This window comes from Cynoglossus semilaevis, chromosome 2 (genome assembly GCF_000523025.1).
Source record: "Cynoglossus semilaevis isolate Cse_v1.0 chromosome 2, Cse_v1.0, whole genome shotgun sequence".
NCBI classification, from domain to species: domain Eukaryota; kingdom Metazoa; phylum Chordata; class Actinopteri; order Pleuronectiformes; family Cynoglossidae; genus Cynoglossus; species Cynoglossus semilaevis.
In genome coordinates, this window is record NC_024308.1 from 7931416 (window position 1) to 7949152 (window position 17737).

At 39.1% G+C, this 17737-nt stretch overlaps 1 protein-coding gene across 2 annotated transcripts in view; it reads left to right on the plus strand.

Annotated features, from left to right (window-relative positions):
* Positions 1-15051, plus strand: part of LOC103396327 (contactin-associated protein-like 4) — an 83821-nt gene extending 68770 nt beyond the window's left edge. For both annotated transcript variants that reach the window (XM_025064745.1, XM_008334371.3), the window contains 8 exons: positions 1056-1274; positions 4418-4657; positions 6422-6646; positions 8508-8641; positions 9332-9419; positions 12157-12372; positions 13038-13109; positions 14817-15051. In XM_025064745.1, coding sequence (XP_024920513.1) covers positions 1056-1274; positions 4418-4657; positions 6422-6646; positions 8508-8641; positions 9332-9419; positions 12157-12372; positions 13038-13109; positions 14817-15013 — 1391 coding nt within the window. In that variant the 3' untranslated portion in view covers positions 15014-15051. The remainder of the gene's footprint in view (positions 1-1055; positions 1275-4417; positions 4658-6421; positions 6647-8507; positions 8642-9331; positions 9420-12156; positions 12373-13037; positions 13110-14816) is intronic.
* The last annotated feature ends 2686 nt before the right edge of the window (positions 15052-17737 follow it).

The following is a 17737-nucleotide window of genomic DNA, read 5'->3' on the forward strand; positions in this document are numbered from 1 at the left end:
CACTATAAGACCCACACTTTAATGTCCCTTTTACCCTGACCCTCAATCAAAGGTCGCCACCCTGGTGGTTTGCTCTGTGATTTTGCCTTTTCTGCCTCAACCAAACCTGTGATTATGAACTGGGTGGAATTGAACCCAAAACCATCTTTCACCACCGTATCCCAGGCTGCTGATGTACAGAGTTCAGAAGACAAATTTAGTGGTTTATGACTGTGTACAATGACCAATCAAAGTTCTTCTTCTTCTTTAATAAAATGCAACAAATCATTCCTATTACAATAAATAATTCAGCGTGCTAAAGTAGGATCCAACTGCAATTTAAAAAACAATAAAAGTCTAATATAAAATGTCCAAACTGCTCAGTGCTGCAGGGAAAGTCAAGACATAATCAAAGTCATCGGGTTTTTATCTTCTCAACTTATGGAAATTTTTCCAATACTGCCTTTGGCTGAAATATAAATATGAGTTATGTGTATGAGATGAGTTAGTAGCAGACGCAGCTGTTTGATCATGTATCGCTTCTTATTATAGGTTCAGAAAAAGTAGGATATAAAATGATGCTGACAGGGCAAAAAAAAAGTGAAAGTTATACATTATTTTATATTAATGTTGACTGTGATTGACTGGTCCAAAAAGACACACACACACACCATCAAGGAGTGTGAGTCACTGGACAAGGCACACAGATGTGGTTTGTAGAAATATGACACACTCACTCCCATTAATGCAGAGAGATCAATGGATTACATTCAGCTCCACATGAAGAAGGTTTAAAGTTGCCCTGCAGCTGTTCTGGTTAACAGTCACTTACTGCCAGGTTCAGACTGCAAGAGAGAAAACAAAGTTTGCTTTTAATTGCCCCTCTAGGGGAATTGTATGTCTAGAAGAATGCTGAAGCCAGTGATGCCTTCCCTGTCATAGTAAAAAAGTTTGGATGCAAACTCTAAGTTTACTAACCCATGTGTTATGATTTTCTTTAAATAAATAGTTGAGTTTCCCTTGAATTAATTTAACCTAATTATTCTCAATTTTTGGTTCATTATTCTCTTTTTCAGCTGCCTCGGAGGTTGTTTTCTCTTTTGATGTGGGCAACGGACCACTGGAGGTAGCAGTGGAGACGAGCGCCCCCCTGAATGACGACCGGTGGCACAGCGTGCGAGTGGAGAGAAACGTCAAAGAGGCGTCGCTCAGTGTCGATGAGTTTCCCACCAGGACGCAGGAAGCTCCCACTGACGGACACATTCATCTCCAGCTCAACAGCCAGTTATTCATAGGTGAGAATCAACAAGGGGGGGGGGGACACAAAAGGGACACAGAAGTATCAGGCAGTTGGATTATTTTAATACTTGGCTAAAATTGTTTATTCTTTCATCCTTGGAGTGAACGAGAGCATTTTAAAAACAGAATCAGTCATTTTTTATTCTCAGAAACATTGATTTGAATAAGCTGCCCTTAAATGTGTGGTTGAACTGTTTCTGCTCATCACAGCTTTTGATTTGCAGTTCTGCTGCGACTTCTCTGATATATTTTCATCTGATGTGAGTCACACTGTATGTCTGACAGCTCATCTGCTAAGTATGAGGAGAAGATGCAAAAAGATGTTGAAACTGAAAAAGCTGTGACACTTTTCATTAACGGAATATTTACATTCATTGAAATTTTGTGCCTCTTATTTTATGACACAATTAATAATGTGCAGCATTCCTGAAAAAAAAGAAGCCTCTCTAATAGACCCAAAGCAGTAAATAGGGAATGACAGCGCTTTTGTCATGAACACAGATCATAAAGTTTGCAGCTCAACCTGAAAACCTAAGAAACGATTCTGAGGACTTTCTCATGTAGACTGTTTTTGCTGTAGCATCTGTGTTTTTGGATTAAGACTTGAAGCAGAGAAGTAAAAAGAAAATAATCATCTCCAGGGTCTTAGGTGCTTTAAAAGGGACTGGTATTACAGTACAGTACAGTACAGTGCAGTACTAGTACATTGAGTACTGATTTGACCTTATAAAAAGTGAGAGATTTTAATGAAACTTATTGAGACACTGAATATAATAATAAGGCTGAGCTGAGAGAGTGGATCACACTGTGTGGGCTAATGTTTGAAGTCCCTAAAGATTATAATGATGAGTGGAATAGATATTTACCGTCACACACACACACACACACCTTCTTGTTCCATGACGTTCACACAGAACAGACTCGTCAGATACTTTTGGTTCACCTTAATGGAACTATGTCTTGATGAAACTCCTTCATTCATTTTTATTTATTTATTTATTTTCAATTGCTGTATTGAGTGTTGCGCTAGTTTTATTACTGAGCTGCTAATAAAGTGTTCTTTGTTGGAAAGTTGCAGTGCAGACAAAGGTCAGGTTTATCTGAAAGTCAATGAAAACACTGAGTTGGACTGGATTTTTTTTCTGCTGGATATTTTTTCCTCACAAGTGAAGAAACTCACTTGTTTCCCCACAGGATTGAATCCTTGTGTGTTATCTAATGCATTTTATATGTGAGTCAGTCAATACTTCCTAAATGTCAATACAATAACCTCCACCGCCCCATTTGTCTTTGTGTCCTCTCTTAAACGACAGGTGCTTTTGTGATGATTGAATTTCCTGCAGTTAAAAAAGTAATGTGATTTTCTCCGTGGACATTTGTGAACCTGAAATAACATTTGAACTTTCCTTTATCCTATCTGCACCTCACCTTTGCCTGATGCGTTGTATTTTTGATAACTTTGAAAGAGCTGCAGCTCACAGACTGTAGTGAGATCTTCCAGGTGAACAATGAAGCTTTTTAAAACTGTCAGTTCTGATTCTACGCTTAAAAAGTGTGTGGGCATGGATGGATCTATATTCTTTATTTAAACCCTATATTTTTCACTGCAGTTGCTCCTCGATGTGGAGTTCAGATAGGGTTATATTCTTTTTCCTCTTTTGACGGTTGTTCTTACTGTTTAGACAAGACCAGAGCAGCTGATGTTCTTCCATCTCACTCTTTTTTTTCCTTATCCTTATTTATTTCTCTGAATCGTTCCTTTTCAAATCACGCACAGACATATGAATCATTACATAAACAGTACGAACATTTGAAAACCAGATCATAACTTTTTCACCTTTTTCACCTTTTTTGTGGGTCATTTGTTTTGTGATTTTTATGCTGCCCTCTCTGACTTCAGGCGCCTTTGTGGTTGGTTTAATAAAACGCAAATACTAGGTAGATTATATATATAACTGGACAAATTCCCAACAACACATGGCAGTTGTTTTTTTTCCCCAAAATATTCCCCAATTATCAAGCTGTGCAAGGACAGTGTCAGGTCTGAGCTCCCAGCTGAACTGACCCGACCTTGTTCTGCAGCCGTGGCAGCCTTCGATGGTCAACCGATTGTTTACTTCAGACAAAACAAGTGTAAATCATCCAGAGTTAGAAAAGAAATCCATGTGACACTTTAAGATAATTAATGACCTTATGTACAGTTTCCCCTGTGCTGCCTGCTGTGTAACTGTACCAAACAAAATCCTTACTAGAACATTCATTTTGCTAAGAAAGAAGGCTCCTAGTTTTTCACTTTCACAAGCGTTTAATATCTATACTTAGAAATAAAAGCTCCACTCTAATATCTTCTGGGTGCTTTCTTCAGGGGTCACCACCAGTTGATCACCTGACTCGGCCTCACCCTATCCATTGTGTCCCAATATTCTACAGTATGCACCTTTATCTCCCTCCTTACCGCATCGCTGACTGTTCTCTGCCTCCCACCAGGCTGCTTCACCTCTGACAGATCCATATCCAGCATATTTATGTACTAACTCTCCTCAACTTGGTGAAAACAATCTCTGCCTTTACTTTCTATCCTCAGATAAGCCTCCTGGCTTTTCAACTGTGCCTGTGTCTCCAAAACAAAATCATCACGGCAGACGGCTCAGAATGTTCTCAGTCATCCAGAAAAATATTCAGTTCTCTGGTTGCTTTGTACTGAACTTTCAGTCATAGCAGATCTCACACTGGAAAAGTCTCAGAGTCTTCATGACTTTCCCACCGCAACATGTTAGGAAGTGTTAGGAAACATTTGTAAAAGAGCACCTTATCAGATATCATGTTTTTGTTTTTTAATTGGACGATTCATTCTGTACAAGTATAAATATTTGGATGACTTTTAAAGACTGGAAAGTCTCTAATTGGGAATTCTGGTTGATTGCAATGATTTTGAACGGTGTAGCTGCTCTGTAGCTGTTGTTAAATGGAGCTTGATATTTGTTTGGAATAGAAGTCACGTTTCATGGACAAACCTGCATCAGCTTATCGTGTATTTCTTGTAAGGTATTTATGCAAACTTATGCAAACTCTGGTTTTTCACAACAGCTGAGTTGCTGAGGCATAAAAAATGTGTCCAAAAAACCTTTGTCATTGACAGGAGGGACTGCATCGAGGCAGAAGGGCTTCCTGGGCTGCATCCGTGCTCTGCAGCTGAACGGCGTCACTCTGGACCTGGAGGAGCGGGCCAAGATCACCCCAGGGGTGAGACCCGGCTGCCCGGGCCACTGCAGCAGCTACGGCGCCCTCTGTCAGAATCAGGGTCGATGTGTTGAGAAGGACAAGGGTTTCTCCTGTGACTGTGGTCAGTCGGCCTACACTGGAGCCTTCTGTCATCAAGGTACAGAGGTTTCTTTTATCTGTTGTTAATGCTGCTGTTCTTGACAAACCTCACGTCACAGCCACTGCAGAGCAGAACATCCTGCCATTCAGATGCCTCTGGTTGTCTAGAATCAAAATCTGGCATTCTTTTGAGGTTTAAGTTTGTTTTGTTTTTTTAAGTAATTGCATATATTTTGCAGGTTTGTGTTTTTATGAATAGACGTGAAACACAAAGTCGAACATCCAAATGAGTCAAAAGCTGAAAAATGTATAAGAAACATTAAACATCACGAAATGGTCGACTGTGGCGAGAAAAATGCGATTTAATATCAAGTAAAAAAAAAGCAACTCTTTTACTTTCTTGTCATATCCAATACCAAAAAAAAAGTAGTGTTCTTTACATTACAAGAAACAAAGCAAAAAACACCCCTACTTTTGAAACAGTTATCACAGAGAACAAAGTCTTAAAACTTTCCTCCAGAAGTGATGAAGACTAGTGGAGGAGGAGTGAAAAACGTGATACTGACTCATTTGTTTCAACACAGTACGTGTCATTTGACATAGGTTAGAGGTGAAAACAAACAGAAAAGCTGACGAGCCGTGTTTTCACAGTCACTTCTATTTTCTTCTGTTTCCCTCCTCTCCTGCTGCACACCAAGAATTTCCGTGGTTTAATGTCTCACTAATCGTCTAATTTGATGCAGAGTCCATGATGACACTCCATAACACTTCTCCAACATTGTCTTGTGGATGCACACATGCTTTTAGCGCTTCAGTGTAGAAAATAGTTGCAAATTATCAGTGACCCTGTGAGAAACAATAGAAATCTAATTTCATATAATGTTTTACAAAACAATTATCTCCTTCACCTCGGTGCTTCAAAGGTCTCATAGACGTTGGAGGAGCATTTTTCTTCAGCCTCATTTTACACTTGACACAGAGAGGACCTTCTCTCAAGGTTAAGCCTTGAGAGCTCTTGACGACTACTTTTTCTCAGCAGTAGTGGTAAACGTCAGCACAAAAATAAATACACTGTCTCTTGCGAAACCACGTGGAAACATCACACCCTTTTGCCTCGAAAAAAACATTGATGTAATTCAAAAAATGATACATTTTTCTGAATGTTACATAGAAGAAGTTTCATCGTGTAGTGAGGTTCCCACTGTTCCATGCAATGAAATCCTGATTTGAAATTGACCTTTGAACTTTCAACGTTCAACCCCAAGGGGAAGGGTACATTTTGTGGATGTTTGTGTACAAGGACATTTACCTCCTTCGAGACTGTTGCAGTGTAGATTCCAGGTGCAACATATGGTTGGTGTAAAACAGCCACTGAACATTTTCTTTAAGTGCTGTAATAGACGCCTGCTGTGATTTCTAACGAGTTCCCAATGAGTTTGGAAAAACTCCTTCAGGCTTCAGATGAGAGATTTCAATACCAGAAGAGGAAACGAGGAAAAAAAGAAAATGAGCTTCTTTGTTTGTTTGCTGCACCGAAAGACACAATAAACTCAAAACAGTGAAAGCAATGACAAGGTGACAGATTTGTACAACAACCACAATGTGCTGATGTACAAAGAACTGCTCGACTACACCCAGAGGATGGAGCTATTCTGAGGAGACAAGTTTACATCTGTTTCTGACAAACTCTGAGGCGTTTTCATCCACTGAAGAATGTTGGTGCCCGTCTCAGATCAGTGTCATGAATATATTTAACTCATTTCAGCACATGTGCCTGTCTATAATTCATACTACGCTGATTTCTCTAATACTCTTCTTACAGAGGTCTCCGCCAGCTTTACGTCGTCAGTGTCCGTGGTTTACATCCTGAAGGAGCCGTACGAACTGAGCAGCAACAGCAGCGTCCGCCCGTCGTCCATCTACTCTGAAATTTCACTGAGAGGAGAAAACATCTCCCTGAGCTTCAGGACCTCACAGAGCCCCGCTCTGCTGCTCTACATCAACTCTTTCTTCAAGGAGTACCTGGCGCTGCTCATCAACAAACATGGTGAGATCACACAAACGTCACGTTTCAACTAGACCTGGAACTTTAAGTACCAGGAACCATTTGTTTCAAAGATTCCAGACAGACAGTCTAGAAATATTCAATAACCAAATCAGTATTTGGTCGTCACTCTGCTAGTGCCAGGTACTGACCCTGTATGTGGTACATACTCTGCATCTAAGCTGTAGTTTTTCCTGCTTTTAGTAGTACCAAGTACTGATACTTCATAAATCAGTCTCTTAATCCTGGTAGATCTGTGTATGAAGATATACACAGATCACGGTACTATCCCTAACACAGTTCATGCTGGTTGTTTTTCATAATCTAGTAATAGTTACTAGTACTGTTCTAATATCCTAGAAAAGGTTTCATTGGTGGGAAAACTTTCTAGAACTTTCATAGTTTTAAAGTTCTGGCTTCTATAATACTAATGCACATCATTCTCAGTACATTTCTAGTTCCCAGTGCTTCATTCTGCAGTGGAAATACACACACACATTGTAAATGATTTGCTGGTTCTGTCCCTGGGTTCTGGTGCAGTCCTTGCAGAGAAAACAATGGAAATTGTGTTGGTTTTTTTTTTTTCTTACACGCTTTAAATTTCATCCTCGTCTTTTCTGCGGTTTGTTTTGCTTCAACTGTCTTCTCCCCTCACTCCATTTCCTGCTCCTTCTGTAATCAGTGCGTTTCAGGCTGCTGACAACATCTGCACTTATTATGTCAAGTGCAGTATCCAAGAAAACAGTTAGTGAAGTATTCATGATAATTCTACTCCATACTTTCCACAATGTGCTGCTGCTTTATGACTGTTATCGTTGTTATTTTCATCTTCTGCAGCAGCGTAGAGCTTTTCACTGCTCCAGCAGGCACCGAGTAATTCAAACATGCCTTTCTAAGACTTGAGTTCTGCGTATGTGTAAACTACAGTACAAGAAAGTAAAAGACAACATTAAATTTGAAAGAAGTTTGTTATTTAAGATGTCAATGTCAATTAAAAATGTATTAAAATAAAACATATTTACAAATTAAATTTATGTTAATGATAAGCTTTAAGTAAAAATTAAAAAAATCCATTTAAAAAATATCCTACATGCACTGCTGGTACATTAAGGAAAAAGCTGAGGATTATGGGTAACTGATGAAGCCGTCATCAGGTATCAGCACTCTTGCTGGAGTATCTAATTAAATCCCAGAGAGTTTTCACTCAGGCGCTCCAAAAACACTTCTTTCGTGTTTCTCTCCTTTGTTGCTGCAGTGACAAAAGCCCTCACTGCTGCACACATTTAAGTATCTCAGCCTCTCGCTGTGAGTCTGAAACAGCCGGTGCCCTCCGTCTGACTGCTTCTTATGAACAGGATGTAATCTTCTCAGTCGGCTTTTACACTTCATTAGCATGTTTTTGCGGAAAAGTCAGCCCAAAGGTGACGCCTTGAAGAACTGATGTTTTTTTAACATGATGAATTTTACCCATCTGTAATATCTGTCTGTAGAATATTCTACTTCCTAAAAGATGAAGTCATACATTACCCACAGATATCACATCAGGAGTTGTAGATACTGCAGGCCTGGCTTCTTCATTAAAGTTGATTTAAAACACTGTATTTTTCATCAAACCCACATTCCAATTGAATACAAAAAAAAATATCCAAAAAAGAATATATTGTAATTGAAAGTCCTTTGCCTCCTTTGTATTTACACCCTGTGACAATGAAAACAGATACTGTATGCTGCTTTAAAAAGCCTGTTTTAAAGAGTTGCTACTGTAAATTTTATCTAACGTAACTAAATACTTGTTCAAGATGCTTTTATTCATCCAGAGGTTTACATTGGGACTGACTCTTTATTTTGGCTCTTTTCTGCAAAGATGAATTGGAACTGAGGTACAAGTTACACAGCAGCAGAGACGTGGAGGTGCTGGGCAGCAGAGTTAGCAACCTGGCTGATGGACGTCTGCACACAGTGACCATCTGGAGGCTGGCAGATGCCGTGTCCGTGCAGGTAAACACATGCAACAAATAATGTCGTTGTACAGCATTTCACCCAGGTCTACTGAAGTCACGTATTTAGTTTTGTTGCTTCTATTTACAGCTGCACTTACTTTCCACCTTTAAGTGCGGTGAGGAAAATGTGTTTTAGTTGAGTTACCTTCAAGGATACTGCTTAGCTTTCAGTATATTTAAATTTTCTTTTAAAAAAGTGATTCTTTATTGTTTCCGAGGTAGCAACAGTTATTGTTTAAGTTGAGTTCCCTCGGCTGCTGTCACTGCATGAAGAATTATGAAAACAAACCTTAGTTGCTGAGTTGTCGTTGTCATCTGTCATTTTATGTCCTTTCCTATTGGTTAATAAATCATTTGACTAAAACCGAGTGCCAGAGGTTTTAAGATAAATGATGCTGGAGCAGCTTTTTGCCAATTGTTTTTCAACCTCTTAGTTCACTGTTATCTTTAAAGTGTCTTTCCCCGAGACTGTCTTTCACACACTCCTGCTGCACCACAGCTTCATACAACCTGACACGGAATATTTTGATACAGTAAGAATTTGCTACTAAACTAAAAGCAGATCCTCTTATGAAACTTTTAAATGTCACTGCTCACTTCTGTCTTTATTGACCTTTGCTGTTCAACTTTTTCATCTCTTTCTTCATAAAAAAAATAAAATAAAAATCTCCCATGCATTAATCCCTAGATCGACCAGAACGCCAGAGAGGACTTCAACCTGACATCTGATGTTGAATTCAACAGCGTCAAGTCACTTATTCTGGGCAGAGTGCAGAGTAAGTGAAATGCCGACTGAGACATTTTCAACTGAATCACTTAAATCAGAGCAACATGATGTTTGGCCTCAAACAGCTGAACGAATGCTTGAGGTTTTGTGCTGACTGGACCTGATGGACAACATGTCAGTCCAACAGCTGGGAAGCTTTTAAAAACAGACACACTTTCACAATTATATTGTCAAAATGTGAGCACTTAACTGTGGCAAAAATAATTATGTCCATCAGATTGGTTTTGGACCGTGTGGTTGGGTGACTGTGTGTTTCTCGCTAATGCATTGAGTTCAAAGACTTCAGCAAATGTCGCTGAACTGTTGTCTGTGTTATCTAAAGCGATGACTAATACTGATGCTGCGTCAGCTTCAGGCAACTGTTCTGAGAGAGATCGAAAAGAACAAATTACTTGCCCTAATTTTCAACATAAGAACCAATAAGTTCTCAGCTGCTGATCAATACCGGTCAATACTGTATAAAACCCCTGATCCAGAAGGTATAGTTCAACCTGACTGGCTGAGCTGTAGTATAAAAAGTCTTGGTACTCTTTTTTTATTATTATTCAACTGGAGGCATGAAGGCCATAGGTTATCAACTAGAATATATTTACATCAACAAAAAGATCGTTTTTTGTGGTAAAAATATTATTATTATTAATCAAAGGTAGCTGTGGATTAATCACGATTAATTGCATTTAGTCAAATAAATGAGTTTGATTTTGACAAAATACTGTTTGTATATTGCCTGAGCAGAGAGACAAATAAACAGATCAGTTTTGATTGATGACTAATCTAAATTATGGGATTATTAACATGATAAAATGTTAGGACAAATATAATAATTCTCACAGCGTGTATAAATAACATCATGTGTTGACCAATCGGCAGTGTAATTACTTGATATATAGCAGCTGTCAATGTGACTGTGCTTCAAAATGTTAAAAAAAATTAATTATTTAAATAAAAAAAAGAATAATGACCTAAATTAAGTACTGTGATTAACTTGTTTATTTTAACATTCCTAGAAAATAACAACTCTAATGAAAGCAAAGAGAAAAACTTTGTTTCCCCTGTTTCGACCCCCGACCCCGGAATTACTAAAAATTACATTTTTACTCTCTTCTCGGGGCAGCTCATTTGTCTTGTGTCGTGAACTCATTTTTATTTCAGTACAATCTCACTCACTTTGTTTGCTTCCCTTCCCACTGACACACAGATTAGTGCTCTGCTCACAGAGGCAGCAACAAACAAATGACAACTGTTAGTGATGTGTTAGCCTGGTTGTGAGCAGTGGCAGTTAAAACATATGGAGGTGGGTTTAATATAACTGTTCCAAAGTGGAACATTTAAATTAGAGCAGGATAACGACTGAGCTACAGTACAGACTACAGGTCCTGATAGAAATGTTTGCCCTGGATTTAAAGTTCCTTATAAACCTGCACACAGTTACAGTTAGTTTTCACAATTGAATTGAGGCTTTGTGCTTTTTTTTTTTTTGGATGACCCCAGCCGTGTTAGTGTTCTCACCTTTCCTCCGAGTCAGAGAACTCTGGGAATCGTATCAGTATCAGAATCAGAGATGCTGCAAGATAGTTGATACGCTGTCACTCCCTGCCAGCCCTGTCATCCATCAGTCTGACTAATGGAGCAGGAAAGAAAGAAGAGAGTGTGATGCTCACAGAGAGAGGGAGAGGAGGAGACAGGCACAGAGAGAGACACTGTGAGGGGGAGGAGAGGAGAGAAAATTATGCTCAGAGATGAAGGTAAAGGGCAGGAGCTCGGAGGAGCTGCACAGCGATCTACAGTTCACTGATGCAAGGTCGGGTCAGTCAGAGCTCAGGGAAACATTTTCAGTTGCCTCTTCTTTTATTCAGGTTTGGAATACAGAAATATATAAGTTCTTTCTCTTTATAAAGAACAGTAAAAGGAAAAGGAAACCGCTGTCACAGGATAACTAGGTCCTGTGTCCGGAGACTAAATTTAATCCGATTTTAGAGTCAAATTAATTTGTGCCTGATCAGGCCTGAACCATGAAGTCTGCATTAATGCAGTGTCACATTTGTGTCCTGAGGCTGCGCCACAGTCTGGGCCTGAGTCCTCAGAGGGTTGGACCTATAATTGGAGTCCTGTGGTCCGAGCAGGACTTTGGGTTTGTTAAACAAGCAGCAAAACTCTTTGGCTTCCCAGTTCACTTAGAAATGTGTGTCTGGTGTTATTGACACCACAGTGGTTCACCGAGTGATTTCCCTGTAGGCTTTATTAGATCACTGAATGTTAATAATGTACAAGTATAAAGCATTAACTAAGATGACCTCAGACTAAAAAGTCAGGATTCATAAAAAAAGTCTAATTAAATTAGAGTTTAAATAAACCGGTCTAGACTTCAAGAGGACAGTGATGTGATCCACAGCTTCTGTGCTTCAGCTCTAAAAGATCAATCTGACGGCCTCTGACCTGCTAACCTCAGGCTCCGGCCACGTCAGATACTGTAGAAAAGTTGGTACTTGGTAGTTTAGAGCTCTGGATGTAGGAACTACACTATGGCACGGGGGAACAGTGGGTCTTGCGGCAGAATAATAGACATCCTGGTCAGGGTAACAAGGAAAGATTCCACCTGCCTCTGCTGAGGCCCCAGGTTTCATCAACCACTGTTCCATTGAAGTCAAATGTCGTGTTCATTTCAGTGAAACTCATTAGATGCGGCGGCACTCCCCTGACAACGATGACTTTGTTTCTGTTTTCAGAGCCAGATGAGTTGGATGCAGAGCTGGTGGGTTTGGCCTCTGTGGGCTTCACCGGTTGTCTGTCAGCCATTCGATTTAACTCCATCGCTCCTCTGAAAGCCGCCCTACTGCCCACCGACAGCCGAGTCACCGTCACAGGTCCCCTGGTCCAGTCCAACTGTGGGTCCACGTCTCCAGCCAGGCCGTACACAACAGCAACCACGCACTCCTTATCAGGTACAGAGGGACTGAGACTGAGCTCTCTTCACCGCCTGCTGCACTGCATATCATCAGGAAGCTCCTCGTTCCTCTTCCCCTGTAGGAACCTCCCTGTTATACCGTTAATATTATTTTAAGGGCTTTTGAATAGACAGTTTTATGGGCCTCATTAAGTGTCTTCCTGGATAAGCGGAGAGAGTGATGATGGTGAGAAGGACGAGGTTAGTCTGACAACTGCTTCAAACAGGCCGTGTCTGAGTTGACTGATGATCGTCGCTCCGTCTCTTCCTCGCTCATCGTCTGTCTGCTCTCCTTCACCTCCTCTTTATTCTGTTTAATTCCTGTGTGTTAGCAGTAGGCGTGACTGCAGCTGTTGTGTTTCCAGGTTGTAGATCCATCTGTCCCACCCATATTAATGGATTTTTGCAGTAGTACCGATTGAAACATTTGCTCAGACTTCATGAGAAACTGTAGCGTTTTGTTTTGTTTTTTTCGGTCAAGGCTCAAGGTTACAGTGTGTGTAGAGTCCTGAAAAACATTAACACTCCTCAATAGATGTGTTGTGTTTGAAGGTAATAAGTTCATTTTTGCCTTACTTTCTAATCTTCCCACAGCTTCAGTTTAGTTCTACCTTTAACTTTCTTTTGTTTTGTCCCTCTCTGTTTTTCCCCCCTCTTTTATAGATCAGCCTGGCTCAGCAGATTCAGGCCAGCCTCTCGTCAATGCTATCAGAAGTGACTCTGCTCTAATTGGAGGTAATGTAGGAGGTGGAATGAATAATTTAATATCATAATGTTTGCTTTGCAGCAATAGAAACACGTTTCATTTTTAATGGGTCACATGGAAAACTCGACAAAAAAAACCTAATTGAAATGACAGATTGATAATTACTGCATGGTTTCAGGTCATACGCAGGTGGACAAAGCTGTGCAGAAGAGATCAATTTCTCTGATTATTGTTACTCAAAAAAATAAGAATTTTCAAATTATTTGCATTGTTTGGCTAATTTTCCTTGTCGTCTTTTCATACCCACCAGTAAACCTCATTAGCATGATTAGCTCTGTTGCGGCAAAAGAAATAAAATAATAAATTTGTTTGATCAACAGAAATGCATTTAAATGAACACAGACCATCGTATAATATATTTTTTATCTATTTTCATTTTTACTGCAGTTATATAATGCTGTCTTATAAAGTCAAAGAGGGAATAAGAAGTTAAAATATCACATACTGAGTCTGACTTCACTGTGTCTGTCGCTGACTGGGACTGTTACTCGCAATCTTGAGAACTCAACTTGACTTTCTTTTTCTTTTTTCATTTAAAGTGAGAGAGAGAAATAAATCTAGTGCAGATGTCTGTGTTCTTTTAAATGCATGAAAACATCAGTTACACCAGGGATGTTTGGACATCTTAAAGTTTGAAGACGATGTAAAGGTCGTTTAGAAGATGTGTTTCTGCAGAATGTTTGCGGCAGAAAGAAAATGTGGACGAGATGGCAGACAATGTAACGTCAGCCGTTGTGGCGCTATTTGTCATGTGCTATTTTGATTTAGATGAAAATGTCAGCAAGGCGGAGACTGAACAAACATTCATTGTTCCAGAACAGCACACATGTGTCAGCGCCACGTGTTATTGGAGGCAGTAATAATCAGACTATAACGAACTGAAATAGTCATAATTTAATCGTCTGATGTTTTTTTTTTCTTTATGCTAATGTCATTAAGAGTTCGCTGCTGTTGGATGGGTTTGGTAACTGTTTAGTCGTGTGAGCACAACAAAGCACAGATGCAGATTTGTATTTGTGCAGTGTCTCTGAAGCGTGGATGCGGTTTATTTTAGGCAGGCTTTAACGTGTATCGCATACAGTTTTTTAATGTCTTCATTAAAGCTTTATTATGATTTTTTTCCTCCAATGGTTTCAGTCTGAAAAAAAAATCAGTAATAATGGACAAAAATGATCAACAAGTTTTCTGTTGGAACGTTTACATTTACTATCCAAGCAGTGGTCCGTGGGCCACACGTAGACCAGACACAATCTGAGAGAAGCGCAGTCTGCAGTCATTTAAGCTACAGAGAGAAAGTGTGAAAACATGGTGATTAAAGATGAATTTCTGCAGTAGAACGGATCACGGAGGTGACACTCTCTGTAGCCTAGCAACATGCTACCTCCACTGATTCTCTTGTGTGTTATCGTCCCTCTGAAGCCGAAAAGTGAAATTGCATTAAATGACATTATTAATATATTACTTTTTTGCTGAGAGCAATGCATTTGCAATGTGTTCATATATTGTTGCCCATATTTTGTAGACTTGATTGTTAGCTGTAAAAATGTCAAATAATTTTAAACATGATTTTACAGAGATATATGACATTCTTAAAGGGCAACTTTCAAAAACTCCCTCTGTGTTCACTTCCTTCTCCTTCATTCACAGCAAATGTAACATTGTCCTCCTTTCTGTAGGTTTGATTGCCGTGCTGATATTCATAACCGTGTCCGCGTTGGCGATCACGGCCAGGGTCTTTTGGACTAAAAAAGAGACGTATCGAAATCAGGATGTGAAAGCGTCTCAGCCAGACGAAGGTCAGGAGTTTCCCTTCAGCAGCCAGGCAGACTCTCAGAGCACTCCCTGTGAAAACCAGAAGGAATATTTCATCTAGAGGGAGCGCTGTGGAAAACAGGGGAGAATCTCACTGGCCACAGTCACTGGGACCAGTGCATGGACACAACGTGAAGTGAGAACCTGAACATTTTGTGTTTTTTCTTTATGACGCTGTGTCTGTACATATCTGACAAAAATGTTAAACGTGAACTTGCAGGATGTAAAATAATTTTACCTTTAAATTTGACAAATGTAAATTCCAATTTGTCTCCTTCAATCCCTGAAATGTTACAAATCATTTACTAAAAGTAAAAAAAGAGATCACGACCAGAAAACAATTTTGTCCCAATTGAAATTGACCCAGAACTTTATTTATAAGCAGCAGCATTTTTTTTCTAGAAGGATAATCAGAGATGGCTTGAATTTTGTCTCAGACTCAACGAACCTGAGCCAAGACTGACAAACCAGGACATTCCATGGTCGGTGTTGAATATAAAATTTGACAGAGTCAAATAACTGACAAAGGCCATCTTGTGTACAGACTGTCTATACAACATGTGTTGAGCGCTGCATGGCTGAGATGACCTTAAAAATGCAGTCAAATATCTGACAGCCGTTTTCTTATCCAGACATTTTCTCTTAAACCCACATCAGTTTAAGCCTGGCCGCTAAAGTGAAGGAAGCAGAAAACACAAATTTAATTTAAAAAAAAACAAAGGCTAGAGTGAGATTTAAATTATGAAATGAAAGGCAGTTAAGTAAATGATAATATCTGGTGTTTATTTCTAATTTCTCTGTGATTCTTGAGCAGCTGAGTGGGATTTAGAGACAGATGGTGGAAAAAAAAATAGAAAAGTGTATTTTGCTTTCACTTCACTCTGCCACTACGTGGAATATTTTACCTCACTGCAGGAGATTTGAAGCTTTATGTTTTGTTTTCTGTGCTCTTTCTTCTCCCTCCTCTCCATCCTATACATAATAATAGAATTCTTCAAGCATTTACATGAACGTCTTTGAATTCTGCACCTGCTGTCGAGGTAATTCACACTTTTACATACATTACAAAGTCAAGACGGGGGCTTTTATATACAGGTATAGCAGTTGAATTCTAGGATTAGTCACAGCCAGGAACAAAAGCCAAACAAATCCTACTGTTTGAATGGACGAAAGCTGTCAATCAAATGAGACATATGAACGTTGTAAAACGACATGAAATAATACTTTTACAATTATGTTTGGGTGCATTTGAAATGAACACAGACAAAAGGCCTGAGAGGAACTGGTTAAAATGTTAACTCAATTTAACCAGTGGCTTTATTTATTTATTTATTTATTTTACATGACATTTAAATTATGTTTTCCTGTAAATCAGTTAATCATGTCTTTTAATTTTAGGTTAAAATTGCAGTAACAGTAATGTTTTATCTAAATTAAATTAGTAATTGTTCTAATTGAAAATCACACACAAAACAACAGTTTTGACTTAAGATTTATTTTTATTCACCACCCCAAAAATAAAAAAAAATTTAAAAAAATTGGGACCAATTTTCACCTATGAGGCTTTTTAGCCTGGCTAGTGACTCTAGTAAAGTCTAATATAAAAATCTTCAGTAATGATGGGCCGTTACAATAACAGCTGTAATTTACCCCTGCACCACCATTTGGACACACCTACACCATTTAAGGTTTTTTTTTTCTTTCCAGATGGTTTTGTTGAAAAATAAGACATTTTCCTGATCGTATTTTATTCAGAAACTTTCTGCTTTTTTTTTCTTAAATGACACAACAGAAGGGTAAGAATGAATTCATTCAATAAGCGCAGATTTACAAAGCTTTGCTATGAAAGTCCGACCAGCTGCTTTACTGCTCGGCCTCATCTGTGTATTCATGAGCTTAATGTGAGCCAACTGTTGAATGGATTTGCAAATGTGGAATTCTGCTGAATCAAAACAAAGTAGCATTTCTTCAGGTCGAATAAAGTAATTAATGAGTCCGCAGAGATGTTTCTCTTGTTACACTTGGCAGCAGATTTAACGGTTTGCATATTTCAGTAAATTTCCTTTTGGGCACAACTGTGGAATGAAGATAATATTTATAATGTGCAAAAAAAAGAAAAAATCAGCTTTCAACAGGGACAAAAGCTCCTTTGTTTTTATCTACGAGTGTTTGCTCCGTGCTGGAGTTTCTGTGGCGACAGCTCACTTTAGAACAGTGTAATTGTGTTCTTTATTCCTGTTGGTGTGGTGCATTCACCTTAACTCACGACTGATGGTCTTGATGTAAACGCTCATGGACTGGGGTGAAATCTAAATGATGTTTTAGACTGTGGAAAATAATTAGTGCAGCAGAGGATGTGAAAAAAAATGAGATCAAGTCTTTGTTTCCCTGTTAAATGAAGCTGAAATGCTGAAGCACTTTTTCTTCTCGGAAACAAATTAAATTACCATAAATTAACATCAGTGATTTTTGTTCCTTTCTAACGTTAAGTTTGTCTTTGTGCGCCGCTTGACGTTATTAATGGCATTGATATGTTTCCGTCGGCGGAGCGCTGATGAAGACGGCTGAATAAATGAGTCAAAGCAAAGCGTCCAGGAAATAGAAATGTCAGTAATTCTTTATAATGAGGAAAACCCTGACACTTGTCAAAAGCTGACAGTTAAAGACCTGCAGATTCAGAGGCACGCACAGATTTCCAGCTGAAGAATGTGTGGCAGTCATTGCTAACGATGTCACAAATCCAATCAGCAGTTAACTAACTTTAGTACTAAAATGTATTCAAACC